Source organism: Rattus norvegicus, chromosome 2 (genome assembly GCF_021556685.1).
Source record: "Rattus norvegicus strain SHRSP/BbbUtx chromosome 2, alternate assembly SHRSP_T2T, whole genome shotgun sequence".
Lineage (NCBI taxonomy): Eukaryota > Metazoa > Chordata > Mammalia > Rodentia > Muridae > Rattus > Rattus norvegicus.
This window is the reverse complement of record NC_141535.1, coordinates 45684114-45697263: the sequence shown is the minus strand read 5'-3', so window position 1 is coordinate 45697263 and position 13150 is coordinate 45684114. Positions and strand designations below refer to the sequence as shown.

The following is a 13150-nucleotide window of genomic DNA, read 5'->3' as shown; positions in this document are numbered from 1 at the left end:
AGGTTTAGTCCATTCCTGTCATGGAAGGAAGAATGACAGCCCGTGCAGGCAGACACGGTGCTATACCAAGAGCTGAGACTTCTACATCTGGATCCAAAGGCAGCAGGAAGAGTGAGTGACACTGGGCCTGGCTTGAACATCTGAAACCTCAAAACCCAACCCCGGTGACACATGTCCTCCAACAAGGCCACACCTCCTAATAGTGCTACTCCCTGGTGGCCTAACATTCAAACACATGAGCCAATGGGGAACATTCCTACTCAAACCACAGCAAGGAGTGGCTCGGTTGGTAAAGTATCCTCAAAATACAAGGATCTCTGAACCCAGGCAAAGTTTCTGGATGTACTGTCATAATCCTGTGACCCCAGCACTAGAGAGGCAGAGTCAGGAGAACCCCTTATGTTCACACCAGCTGGTCGAACTTAATTGGTTAACCCCAGGTCAGTGAGGGACCCTGTCTCCAACAGGTGGGTGGTGTTCCTGAGGATGGCATTCAAAACTGTCCCTTGACTGCCAAGGCATCTGCATACATTTGCACACATGTGAATTAAAAAAATAATTGATGGGTTGGAGAGATGGCTGCGTGGTTAAGAGCATGGACTGCTCTTCCAGAGGTCCTGAGTTCAAATCCCATCAACCACATGGTGGCTCACAACCATCTGTAATGAGATCTGATGCCCTCTTCTGGTGTGTCTGAAGACAGCAAGAGTATATTTATATATAATAAATATATAAATCTTTTAAAAAGTTGATAAGAAAAGTTCCACCTCCAAACAGAAACATGGCCCTCCATACTTAAAAAAAAAAAGAACTTGGTTTTTCCTTTTTCAAACATAGACAGAAATGTGGGTTAAATAGATATATAATTTTCTCCCTGTAACCCTACTATAAAAATACCGGAAGTATATTGATAAAGAGTAGGTGATGTAAATAATTCTGCATAATACTGGGAGCAGTGGCACCCAAGAGTACCCTGGTCACTCAGGGCTAATCAGTAACTTTCATGTGAGAATGTTGGCTTCAATTTTTCAAGAGAAACTAGAATCTTTAGGGTTTTTTTTAATGTAAAATGTAAAGTTTTAAATACTGGCAATTGATTCATTCAAACAAAAACCAAGGCACTGTTTGAGTGAGAAAAGTTGTACAGCCTCCAAATCCCGTAGAAATTGAATTATTTTTTAGTAAAAATAAGAAGTGGGCAAGGTGGCAGAAGCTTATAATTCAGCACTTGAAAGGTGAAGGCCAGAGAGGAGTCAAGGCTATCTTCAGCTCCGTAGTAAGTTCTATGCTAACCCTCTCAAAAAGCAAATGGCGAAATAAATTACGGAGTATCCATGTTATGTATAATGAGGGGAATATTAATGTATATGAATAATATTTGTATGTATATAAAACGTAAGTTTTTTAAAATAATTTTTTTGAGAATGAGCCTCACTATGTAGACCAGGCTGGCCTTGATGCACTCATAGAGATCCACCCACCTCTGGCTTCTGAGGACTGGAATTAATGTGAGCAACAAATTCTGCTAAAACTTAGGTTCTTTAGTATGATAATTATCACAAGGCCATATATACATAGTTCATGTTTATTTGTAGAAATTATTTTTAAAGCCCAGGACAAAGTTACTTGCAAAGCTGAGACTCCTGGAAACTGTCAGGAACAGGGAGATGGGAGAGAACGATATCTATCTATCTATCTATCTATCTATCTATCTATCTATCTATCTATCTATCTATCTATCTAGAGATTTCATGCTTATATTCATAGATGTGTACAGAGATGTATGAAATGTATCTGGAAGCATAAGCAAAAACTGAATGGCATTGGTAGCTGTGGATGAGGGAAGAAGGGAGACGGAGAATGGCCAAGCAAGCCGTCGGTATGCGGGGAGACACAAACCATAAACATTTATACTCATTTATACTCAGGTATAAATGAGGCCCTTTGTCTCAGCAAAGGTTTGGTGGGGTGGATCTGGAATGGGGACTGAATGATGATTTAAAACACATGACAACTTATTAACCGTACAAGCAAATTCATGCCTTGGGAGTGAGCATGCCCCACGACTCCAGGAAAGAATGCCTTTTAGAGGACACGGCCATACTTTTACCTCAGCCCACTCAGGGTGGAAAAGCTGAAAGTTTTCACTTCCCAGAAATCTTCAAACTAGGACAAAATTAAACGCGGCTGTGGCTCCCGTTTTATTGGAACCTGCAGGCTACTCACCTGGCAGTTACTAGCTTAACTACATGAGATGCTCCATGTGTGAGGGAGGCCTTGAGGAGCGGGAATGGAGGCCATTACCTGGTGAGGGATTAGGTAGATGAGGAAGATGTGGTGGCCCAGACAGCTCCTGGTGACCAGGCTGGCCAGTGAACATCCTGTCTAGTAACTTATCAGAGGAAGACACAGTCCAAGCCTTGCAGGAGAATGCCTGCCTAGTGTCACCCTTCCAGGGATTATCTAGTGACACCTGGCAGCCAGTCCTATTATTCAACAGGTCCTGTTCGCTTCGGCTTTTCTGAGAACGCTGGGCAGTATGCTGAAGACCAGAGTTCAGACCAGCGTGGGACGTGGCTCCATGGGAGGCTGTCAGGAAGTTACTGCCCAGGGTGATGGGTGGGAGACTCTGTGTTCTGATTGGTGGAAGCCCCTTCCGGGCCAGGGATTTCTTTTCTGGCAAGAGATACTTTGAATTCTCTGAGGTCCTCTTCTTAAAGACAACCATGTCCACCTGGTCACCAGGCTGATCTTGGCAGTTGGTATCCACGACGCTGTCAAAGGTGGCGATGATGTCATTGACTTCCGAGGTGTCCTCCTCCTTAGGTCTGGCCCTGCTCTGCTCCTTCTGATGGGCTTTCTGCTCCTCTTTCTTGTTTTTGCAGAAGATTTGGTTGAGCACGCTGAATCGTCCTTCCTTCTTTTGGGGTTGACTGTTCTGAGAGGGGAGAGACCTAGCAGGCTCTGCTCTAGAGAGACAGGAAAGAACAAGAATGCCAGGCGAGGCCAGGAAATGGGGGGAAAGAACGATATGACACCCCCAAGCCCATCCACCTGCTTCATCAGCTAGTCTAGGCTCAGGCACAGATGCCCATGGTCTTCAAGTCAAGGTTTCGCACAAGCACTCCATTTTACACTAACTCCTCACAGAGAAGGCACCTCAGTACTCCACCGCCCTCTCTCCCCTCTCTCTTCTCTCTCTCCTCTCCTCTCTCTCTGAGATGGGGACTCCACATAAGGTAGCTTCAGGCTCCTGAGTACTGTGCTTATGGGCATGTGCTACCCACATCTCTCAGGGGCTGGGTTTACCCCCTCCCCTCCATTTTGTTGGCTTTTTTTTTTTTTGACCGCGTTATATGTGTATGTAATGTGGTGCTTGAAAGCATGGGAGGGACTTCGGTTATTTCACTCCAACTCCACTCTCTCCCCCTTCTTTGCCTCCCCTCCCCTCTCTCTTTTCCCCCTCCTTTCTCCTCTCCCTACATGTGAAGACTCGAGGTTGATGTTGTGTATCTTCCTCTGTGTCTGTCAGCCTTGCCTATTTATTTAATCTTTGACACTTATAATTGCGTATGTGAATAAGAGTTGTCTGAGAGAAGCTGCACTCCCCATCACTCCCCTCCAGGGGGTTGCAATGTTACAAGTCCAGAACTGAATTATCTCAGGGCCTTTTTAACCCAGCCAACGGCTGCTCTCCTCTGCTGGTGACCACCAGGTCAATCTTAAGGTATGAGCAACCAGCCAACAGACTGAGAACGTCATGTCAGAAAGTACCTGAGGCCAGTATCAGAAACTCCCCTGCTCTCTTTGCCAAGGTGCCTTGATTTGCAACTTTGTCTTTGTTCTGGTTCTATGAAAATTTCATCTTGGAGCCTAGACTTTGAGGCAAGCTAAATCTGTTTCCAGGCCGTGGTCACTGACACGTCGCTCCAGAATACCCCATCTCTGATCCCTTCTGAGGCGAGGGTTGTGTTTTTATGCTGACATCTGTGTGGATGATTCGTGTAAGTGTGGGTGCTTGCATGCCAGGGCATATGTCTGCGGAGGTCAGAGGACAGCTCTGTGAATCTGGTTCTCTCCTTTGACCTTTGCGTGGGCTTCAAGGATAGAACCATAGTGCAAACGTGCACAGCAAGCCTCTCTACCCGCCGAGCCATGTCTCTGGCCCAACTTTAGTTATTAATTAACTAATTAATTCAGGGCCTCTCACAGAATCTGAAGCTTGCTTATTCAGCTAGATTGGTCGGCCAGCAAACCACAGACACTTTGTCTCCATTTCTCCAGCACTGGGATTACCACTGTGAGCTACTATGCCTGGCTTTTTACATGGTTGCTGGGGGAATCAAACTTAGGTCTTCTTATTTGTTACACAAGCATTTACTGACTGAAGCATCTCCTCAGCCTCTAGAGCTTAATTCTTTTAATTAACTCGTGGCAATCTGTTTTCAACCGTCAATTGATTAAGCTGAAAATAGTCAACAGTAGCATATGTGTTAGAGATGAAGTGTACGTGTGATACCCAAAGTTAACCTGTGAGTTCCCCTTGCCCAAGGACCATGTAACCTCTTGGAATGTTGGGAGTTGTAGTTCTTGGAATATAACAACTGTCTCCTGCAGGGGACTATAGGTTTTATAAATCTCTGTGAGACTTGTTTCACAGCCACTCAGCTGGAAGTTCCAGGGAGTGGTTCTGACCAAAAGTCCATCTTTTGGTCAGTATTTAATATTTAATAGAGCTTGCTTCAAACTTGGCCCAAAATGGTGGAATTGGTTTTTCTCTGGCAAATCTCAGGATGAGCATAAGGTGTGAGTTCAGGTCTCGCCTGGCGGAAGAAGGCAGGAAGCCTGCGGCTCTCTGCTTCTGAGTGAGAGTTCCCAGGACAGCGGCATTGGCAGTACTGAGTCTCGCCTGTTTCATGCTATTTGTTTGTCACATTGAAAAATCCCCCTAAATATGGTTATGAAAAATACTCTACTAAAGGAAACAGGCAGAGCAGACCTAGAGTTTGAGCTCCGGGGGAAGAGGAAGTTGTGTGTGCCAGAGGTTGGGCGTGGCAGATGTGAGCAATGCTCAACTCAGAGCAAACTCAAAAATGTGGAGAGGGTAGCGCAGCTGTTTGGTGGCTGGCTCAAGCTGAGTTTCCCCGAGGCGGCGTTCTGCTTTAGTCCTTTGGAAAGTCTGTGCTGTTCTCTTGTGAGGCCACAATCAAGCCAATGCTTTCTGCCATGGGGATCAACCCTGAAACTGGACCCACAGGCAGCTGCCGAGAGGGAGATCCAATACCGCTCCTCAGAGCGAGATGCTGTAGTCTGTTTGAAAAACACCAGCGCTAAATTTGAATGCATACAATGGATATTTTCTCACTACGAATGCACGCACACGCACACATACACAGTCATTTCTACTTTTCCATTGTTTTGGTTCTTTTTTTTTTTTTTTTCCGGAGCTGGGGACCGAACCCAGGGCCTTGCGCTTCCTAGGTAAGCGCTCCTCCACTGAGCTAAATCCCCAGCCCCAACTTTTCCATTGTTAATAAATTTTTTTTATCTCCCTTTCACCGTGGAAGTCACATGGTCAAATGAATAGCCACGTAGCAGAATATAGGAACGATGAAACAGCACATGGAATTCTAGAAATACTTAGTGGACATGGCTAAGACACAGGCTTTCCACAGTGTGCATCTTACTAGTGGTGTCCTATAAGCAGCTAAGAAAGGGGAAAAGCTGACTAAATTTTGTATCTATTGTCTTCCTTTTTTTTTTTTCATAACAGTTTCTGGACTAATGCAGTGATATTTTGCTGCTTCTGGACTTACAGATAAAATAACTTTTTAGTACGCTTTAAACACGCACTCTACTTGGTTTGGAATTGGGAAAGTTTGACTTTATTCATTTTTATTTTAATTTTATATTTTATTTATTACTATTATTTTTTGGTTTTTTGAGCCCACTGCCCATTGAATATTCCTTTGAGGCAGCTGTGCACGAGCTTGATCAGCCTCATCCTATAGCGAGGACAGCACCTAACACACTCTGTGCTGAACCTGAAGTTTGTCCGTGGACAGTAACCCAGTAGATCTGACGGCAGTATGTGGCCATGAAGTTTGATCTCCTCCCCTCCACACACACAGTAGGATTCAGAATTCTGATGTTGCACAGATTTGCATGAAACAAAGCCCAGAGGGGCAGGAACCTGTAGACTGAATGGTAATTGGTAAATGGTAATGGTAATTGACAAGAGGAGGGAAAATGTTGGTGGCATTAATTTCTCTCTTTATTGGTATTGGGCTTTGATCAGATGAAACTTTCGTAGCACAGTGCAAGCTTCAATCAAAGTTGGTTTAATTGCCAAAAGTGTAATTAATATGCCAAGAACTTAAAACAGTGCTGCTCTTACTAGTTTTCTTTGCTATGGAAAATAGCAACATTAAATGAAATTAAAAGGTATTTATTTATTCATTTATGGATGGTGTCTCCTTAAGTAAACAGCTCAAACTGGCCCCAAACTCATGGTTCTCCTGGATTACAGCTCCAATATTGTTTTAATTAAAATGTGGGTTTTTTTCATTCTAACATGTAGCAATCAGAAATGTATCATTACTGAAACAAATAGCAAAACAAGTGTTTTATTAAAATTCCCTCAGATAAATATTTTGACGCCGTAATGGCAATAGATATAACTCAGACTTTAAAAGCTCTTTGGCATCTCCAGAAAGTTTCGAGAGTGTAAGATAATTGTGGAAAGAGTGATTTAGGCAAAAGCAGGAAGAAAGGGAGAGGAAGGGGTGGTTTAAGTTCTCTGGCCCATAGCTGAAGGATTGGAGCTGGTTGTTACTGTCTTCATGTTCCACACAATGGGGACCTCTTGATTAACTGGATAATTAATAATGCAACTTATGCAATCCTCATACTATTGAATTACTGCACCAGCTAGATGGCTCAGTGGATTAAAATGTCTGTCACCAAGCCTGAGGATGTGAGTTTCAGCTTTGGAACTCACATACTGGAAGCTATCCTCTGGCCTTTCTCTCTCTCTCTCTCTCTCTCTCTCTCTCTCTCTCTCTCTCTCTCACACACACACACACACACACACACACACACACACACACACACACACGCGCGCGCGCACAAATCAAATATTATTGCTGGGTTTACATACATGTTGGTGGTTTATAAAACTTTAACGTTATAAATCTCTGAGAGGAAGACACTAGATAAACTCACCGGCCCTCTCGGGAAAGGAGCCTGACGCAGGCTGTGTGACCACAGTACAAGGCGTAGGCCAGGGGCGTGCTCTCATTAATGTCCCTCAGGTTGCTGTCCATGCCCAAGTCCAGCAGTGACTGGACGCATTCTGCCTTTCCAGCAGCTGCAGCCCAGTGCAGGGGTGTCCTGGGGGAACAACAGAGAAGAGACATAAGAGGCTGAGTCAAAGCCTTCCAAGCTTAGCCATGGTCGGCTTCCCGCCAGGGTCGGGGAAGGAGGACGATCCCCATGCTCTCCATAGTATAAAACAGAGCGTATGGGCCCGGGTAGGGAGGCTGGGGTGTGTGCCAAAGACTTCCTCCACCGCTGTGCATTCTCGCTGCCTTTGGCATTTCTGCGTTCCCTGAGAATGTCCTAAAGAGGAAGTATGAGTGCTTTTAAGGCTCTTTATACACAGTGCCAACTGCCTTCTAGGAATGCTGACTCAATTTACCCTCTTACAGCTGAACGCTGCAGTATGCCACCATCTTTAAAAACCTTTGTTAATTTGGTTGGCAAAATGATACCTGGATGTATTCCTTTGCATTTCTTTACTAGAAAGGCTGAACCTGCCATTTGAATTTCTTCATTGAAGTCACTCTTAATGCCTTTTGTTTATTTTTGCTTTTCTTTTTTTAAAAGGTAGATTCACACTATATAGCACGGACTAGCCTTGAATATACAGTCCTCCTGCCTCAGCCTCCATAAGGCTGGGATTATAGGCATGTGCCACACTAGAGACAGTTTCTCTTTTCCTATTAGAGTATTCATGTTTTTCTTAGTAATTTAAGTGGGCTATTTACATATTAAAGACACTGATCATTTATAGGTCATCTATACGAACTTCAAAAGTTTTGTTATTCAATCTTTTTAGTGATTTTTCTATAAAAATGGAAACCATCCATATTTGATTACATTTTATTTTATCTCTTTCATATTTAGAAAGTATTTTCTTAATCAGAAGACAAATGGTCACCAACACCCAACCATTTTTCTTTAAAAAACATCATAAAACCAGTGTTTTCTTAATAAACTAAAGAGGAACAACAGGAGGAAATATTTACAAATCACAGGTGCAACAAAAGGCTTAAAATTAGAATGTGTGTCAGCTTTCAGAGCTAAAGGACAAGAAAACAAACCCGCTTAAAGAATGGCGGAAGATTAGAATAGATGTTTCACCAACAAAGAGGTGTGGCTGGTGAGACACTCAAGAGGAAACGCCACAGGCTCAAAAACACTTCATCCAGTCAGTGTGGTTGTGCACACCCGGAGTCCCAGCATCCAGGAGGGAAAGAATGATGATTTCTGTGAGTTTGAGGCTAGCCTGGGCTACATAGTGAGTTCTGGGCCAATCTGTTCTACAAAGTGAGTCCCTGCCTTAAGAATAAAATTATCATTAGGGAAATGCAGATTTAAGTGGCAAGGAGATGCCACCTGCCTGTGTAAATGTTCCCAGTAGGGGCCAAACCCCAACAGAGCTTGATAGTAACTGATGGTGGTGAAAATGCAGAAGACTGGAACTTGCCTGCAATCTAAGCAGAAGTTTTTTTACAGGCTTAATATATCCTGAATATGTGACCCAGAAATCCCCACTTCTAGATACCTAGGTAGAGAAACGAAAATTCAGCTCTCAAATGTTTATAGCAACTGCATTATAACTTCCCCAAACTGGAAGCAAGCCACCATTCACCCGTGGGCGAGTGGATAAACAAATTGTGGTTCCTCTATATTGTGGAATATGACCCAACGGGAGGCCCAATGGGCTACCAATGTACGGGACAGTTGAGATGACCCACCCCAAGCACATTCTGCCGAATGGCATGAGCCAATCTCAGAAGTGACCTTCCCTCTTTTAAAGACCTGAAATCTGAAGTGCTCTGAGCACTGACGGGTTGGATGTCACAAGTGGAACCTTCTATATCTGACCCTGCAGGACACGTCAGCGCTGAAGTTCCAGTGCACTTAGACGCTGTGAAGAATGCCTTCAGGCTCTGTGCCTGAACACATTTTGTGTTTAGACTAGGTTTCATTGGAAGATGTCTCATCGTATTTATGAAAGTCTTCCCAAATCTCAGCAATTCAGAAATCTGAAATACTTCCCATCACAGCATGGTGGCCAAGGGGTAGCCAGTCAACTTACAGTCACAAGTATATGACATTCCAAAAAGAACAAACTGTAGAAAGAAATAATCCGTGGTTGCCAGGGTTTAGGGTGGAAATGTGTGCAGCTGTAAGGAGGCAGCATTGGGGTTAATGGGGCTGTTTTGACTTTTGTTTGTGTTTGCACACAAAGTATGCAAGTTAAGAGTTAAAACCAAACAATAGGGATTTGTGTGTGCGTGCGTGTGTGTGTGTGTGTGTGTGTGTGTGTGTGTGTGTGTGTGTGTATAGGTTAAAAAGAAAATCAGTATTTTTTCTAGACTTATTTAGGTTGAAAATAAGAAATGCATTTTGGCATGGTTCTCACCTTTATAATTTCAGCATCCAGGAAGCAAAGGCACCATGATTGGAAGTCTGAGGTCAGCCAAGGTTATAGAGTAAAGTCCTATCTCTGGGTATGTGTGGTATATACTTTTCTAATATGTGGCCCATTTTTCTCAATACCATTTATTAGTGTGATCGTATGCTCTCTCTGTTTTTTGTTTGTTTTTGTTTTTGTTTGCTTTTTTTAAGATAGAGTTTCTCTGTATGTAGCACTGACCTTCCTGGAGCTCACGTTCAAGCTGGCCTTGAACTCAAAGATTAACCTGTTTCTTCCTCCTTGAGTGTGGGGATTAAACTCATGCAGCACCACGGCCTGGTTAAGGTGACTATTTATTTTCCACTTTTCTTCTGTCCTCTATTTAAAGGCCTGGTTGGCTTTGAACTTAATCTTAGGGGGGAGGTGTGGCAGGGTAAGCCTGACAAATAATGTTTTCCTGCTTCTGAAAGCCAGGCTTAAAACTGGGAGCAGATCAGAAGCAAGGGCAAAGTATTTAACTGCACGTATAAAGGGGTCTGGGTCCCCCAATCCTAGACGGAGAGTTCTCCCTCAGCTGTGACAGATTGGTGGTGATGTGCTGAGAATAGAGCTTTAGAGTAGAGCACTGTGTACCATGCCATGTGCCAGGCACTGGGTTTGAACCCCAGTACCATTAAAAACTGAGCATAAAGACCACTGGGCCAAACAACACTAGGTCCCAGAGCTCAGCTTCTTCTTTGTAGCTGGTGGGAGGAGGTGTCTAGCCAGTGGGAACCCTGCAGCCTACGATCACCATGCTCCCATGAACAGCCCAGAGAGTGAAACCTCATCAGATACGAAAGAACAAAGTCGTGTATCAAGAGGGTCATCTCTCACCTCTATTCTCCTATATATTGGTATTGTGAGAATTCTACAATCAACCAAAAAGAGATGGAGGTTAAATTTCCCATTAGTCTACTTAGATGGTAAACATGAGAAATTACAGGTCTGGTTTGATAGCTCAATGGCAGTGTGCTTGTCTAACATACTGAGGGGCCAGGTTAAATTCCACACCGAGGAAAAGGATTAAGTTATAGATAATATAATTGCCACTATTTTTAAAAATCTTGGTTGTAACAAAGCATTCATACTTTACACAGTGAATATTCTACTCCTTTTCCCTTGGATGCACTTTGCACTGCGTGGAAGAGGAAGGTGAGAGCGTTTCTCTTACTGTGCTGTACCTACAGCGCGTACCGCGACACCTAAGCTTTGTAGGGTCTCAGCAAACAGTTGCTGAGAGGAAGCTTCGGTGATTCTACCCGCTTTGTTATACTACGGACAAAACAACTCTGGGTGAAGGTACACTCCACAGGCCACATGAAGCTCAAGAAGAAGGACGACCAACGTGCTGATGCTTCAGTCCTCCTTGGAAGGGGGGAGCAAAATTATTCACAGAAGGAAATATGGAGACAAAGTTTGGAGCAGAGACTGAAGGAAAGGCCACCCAGAGCCTGCCCCACTTGGGGATCCAGCCTGTACACATACATTCACCAAACCCAGACGATATTGCTGATGCCAAGAAGTGCATGCTGACAGGAGACTGATATAGTTGTCTCCTGAGAGGCTCTGCCAGGGCCCTGGGCATGCTGAAGAGGGCCAAGTAACCCTCAGGCACGGAACACCAGGAAGTGGTCAGAGAGGGGCCTTGGACCTGAATATCTCTGTACACAGTGTGGCCTCTGGGTCCACATACTCCAACTCTCCAATACTCTCTGTCTGTTAAATAATCCCTCTCCACTTTATGATGTCTTGGAGTACTGGTTCTCAACCCACCTAATGCAGTGAACTTTCAATACAGTTCATGTTGAGGTGACCCTCCCCCCACCATAAAATTATTTTGGTTACTACTTCATAACCGCTTTGCTACCGTTCTGGATTGTAAAATAAGTATCAGATACATAACCTCAAAGAGGCTGCGACCCACAGGTTGAGAACTTGCTGCCTTAGCAGGTCGGTGTCTCAGCAGCACAGTGACATATCATGCTGCGTCTGAATATGGCAGGTAGAATTTCTTCCAGTCTACCTCAGAGAGTTCTCCAGACAGTATTTTATGAGATGAGACTACAGAAGATTATTCTCTCCATTTAGAGGAAAATAAATTCAGTTGACAGAGTCGAACACTGATCGAGTCAGGCTCACCAACACGCAACAATCCATTTTGAAGGTTTGTGAAGTAAACCCTGCCTTACCTTCGCCAAGGCCAACTGTTTTAATTCCTCTCTGACCATCCTGGAAGGGGTGTGGAAAAACAAGAGGAACAGACTGATAACCTCTGATTCATATACTGAGCGTCTCTGTGGCAAATCTTGGGACACAGGTTCTGAGTTGTCTGATCTACAGTTCCTTTCCTATCTTGAGGCTGCAGATCACCCTACAGACACAGCTGACTGGCCTCAGCCATCGCCGTGAGGAGCGAAAAGTCGGGACCCGCGATTTAAGGCAACTGATATTGGGCGATGTGGTGGTCTCTGGGTGGTGAGGGATGATGGGTAGAAGGGGGCAGGGTTGCTTCAGCTCTCGGTAGCTAAGGGTTGATTTGTGAAGCCTGTAAACATCTATGGAGAATTCCCAGAAGTATGTAGGGAGGAGACTCTGATAAAAAGCTGTCCTCCCTGAGGAGAAATGAGTTTTGTTGCAGTGAATTGTGGCTTCATAGACTGCTGACATTTGGGGCATTTAAAACATGTAGGCTGCCTTCTGAGGTATTTGTGAGAAGGCATTAATCTTTGGCAAGTGCTATCATATTTAAAATACCATATATTATGTGACTTAGCTTTTCCCTTACATTTATTTATCGTGTGTGGGTATGTTCGCGCAAGCTTGTGTGCCATGGCACTTGGATGGAGATCAGAGACTAACTCTGTGAGATCCTATTCCCTTCTTCCACTATTTAGGACAGAGCTAAGTTTATCCGACTTGGTGACAAGAACCTTTCTTTATCTTCTGAGCCATCCTGCTGGCCATTTTTTAAAATGAGGTGTTTTTGAGACAAGAGTCTCATACTGCAGTCCATGTTGTCCTCCAGCTTGTGAACCTCCTACGTCAACCCCCCGAGGGCTATGGTTTCAGAGCGTTCCACCATTGCCTACTTTCTGAGGTGCCTTGATATACAGGCAGATGAGTTCTCCGGATTCTCTCTCTCTCTTCTCCCTCCCCTTACCCATCTTTTATTGCAATTTTATTTTTCTCCTTTTCCCACAAAGTTTTTTCTTTAGGAAAATCTTTTGCTAGAAAAAGAAGAGGAAAAGGAGGCGAGAGGTGGAGAGATGCCGTAAGCTTATTTTGATTTTTTGAACAGTTTGACTATTAACAGAAACTCGTGGTTTCACGGGAAAGACAGAATTTCATGTTCAGCGTGAGAATACAAGATGGAGAATGCGTGAATGGCTTAGCCAGTGGCTT

General features: G+C 44.1%; 1 protein-coding gene and 1 long non-coding RNA gene across 9 annotated transcripts in view; one reads left to right on the top strand and one right to left on the bottom strand.

Moving 5' to 3' along the window:
- Ankrd55 (ankyrin repeat domain 55) overlaps positions 1–13150 on the bottom strand; it is a 100139-nt gene that overhangs the window by 12998 nt on the left and 73991 nt on the right. For all 8 annotated transcript variants that reach the window (XM_087626031.1, XM_087626037.1, XM_087626053.1 and 5 more), the window contains 2 exon segments: positions 7225–7392; positions 2305–2969 (listed from right to left, as the gene is read on the bottom strand). In XM_087626031.1, coding sequence (XP_087482157.1) covers positions 2305–2969; positions 7225–7392 — 833 coding nt within the window.
- LOC103691456 (uncharacterized) overlaps positions 1–13150 on the top strand; it is a 102597-nt gene that overhangs the window by 24387 nt on the left and 65060 nt on the right. The gene's annotated exons all lie outside the window — the stretch shown is intronic.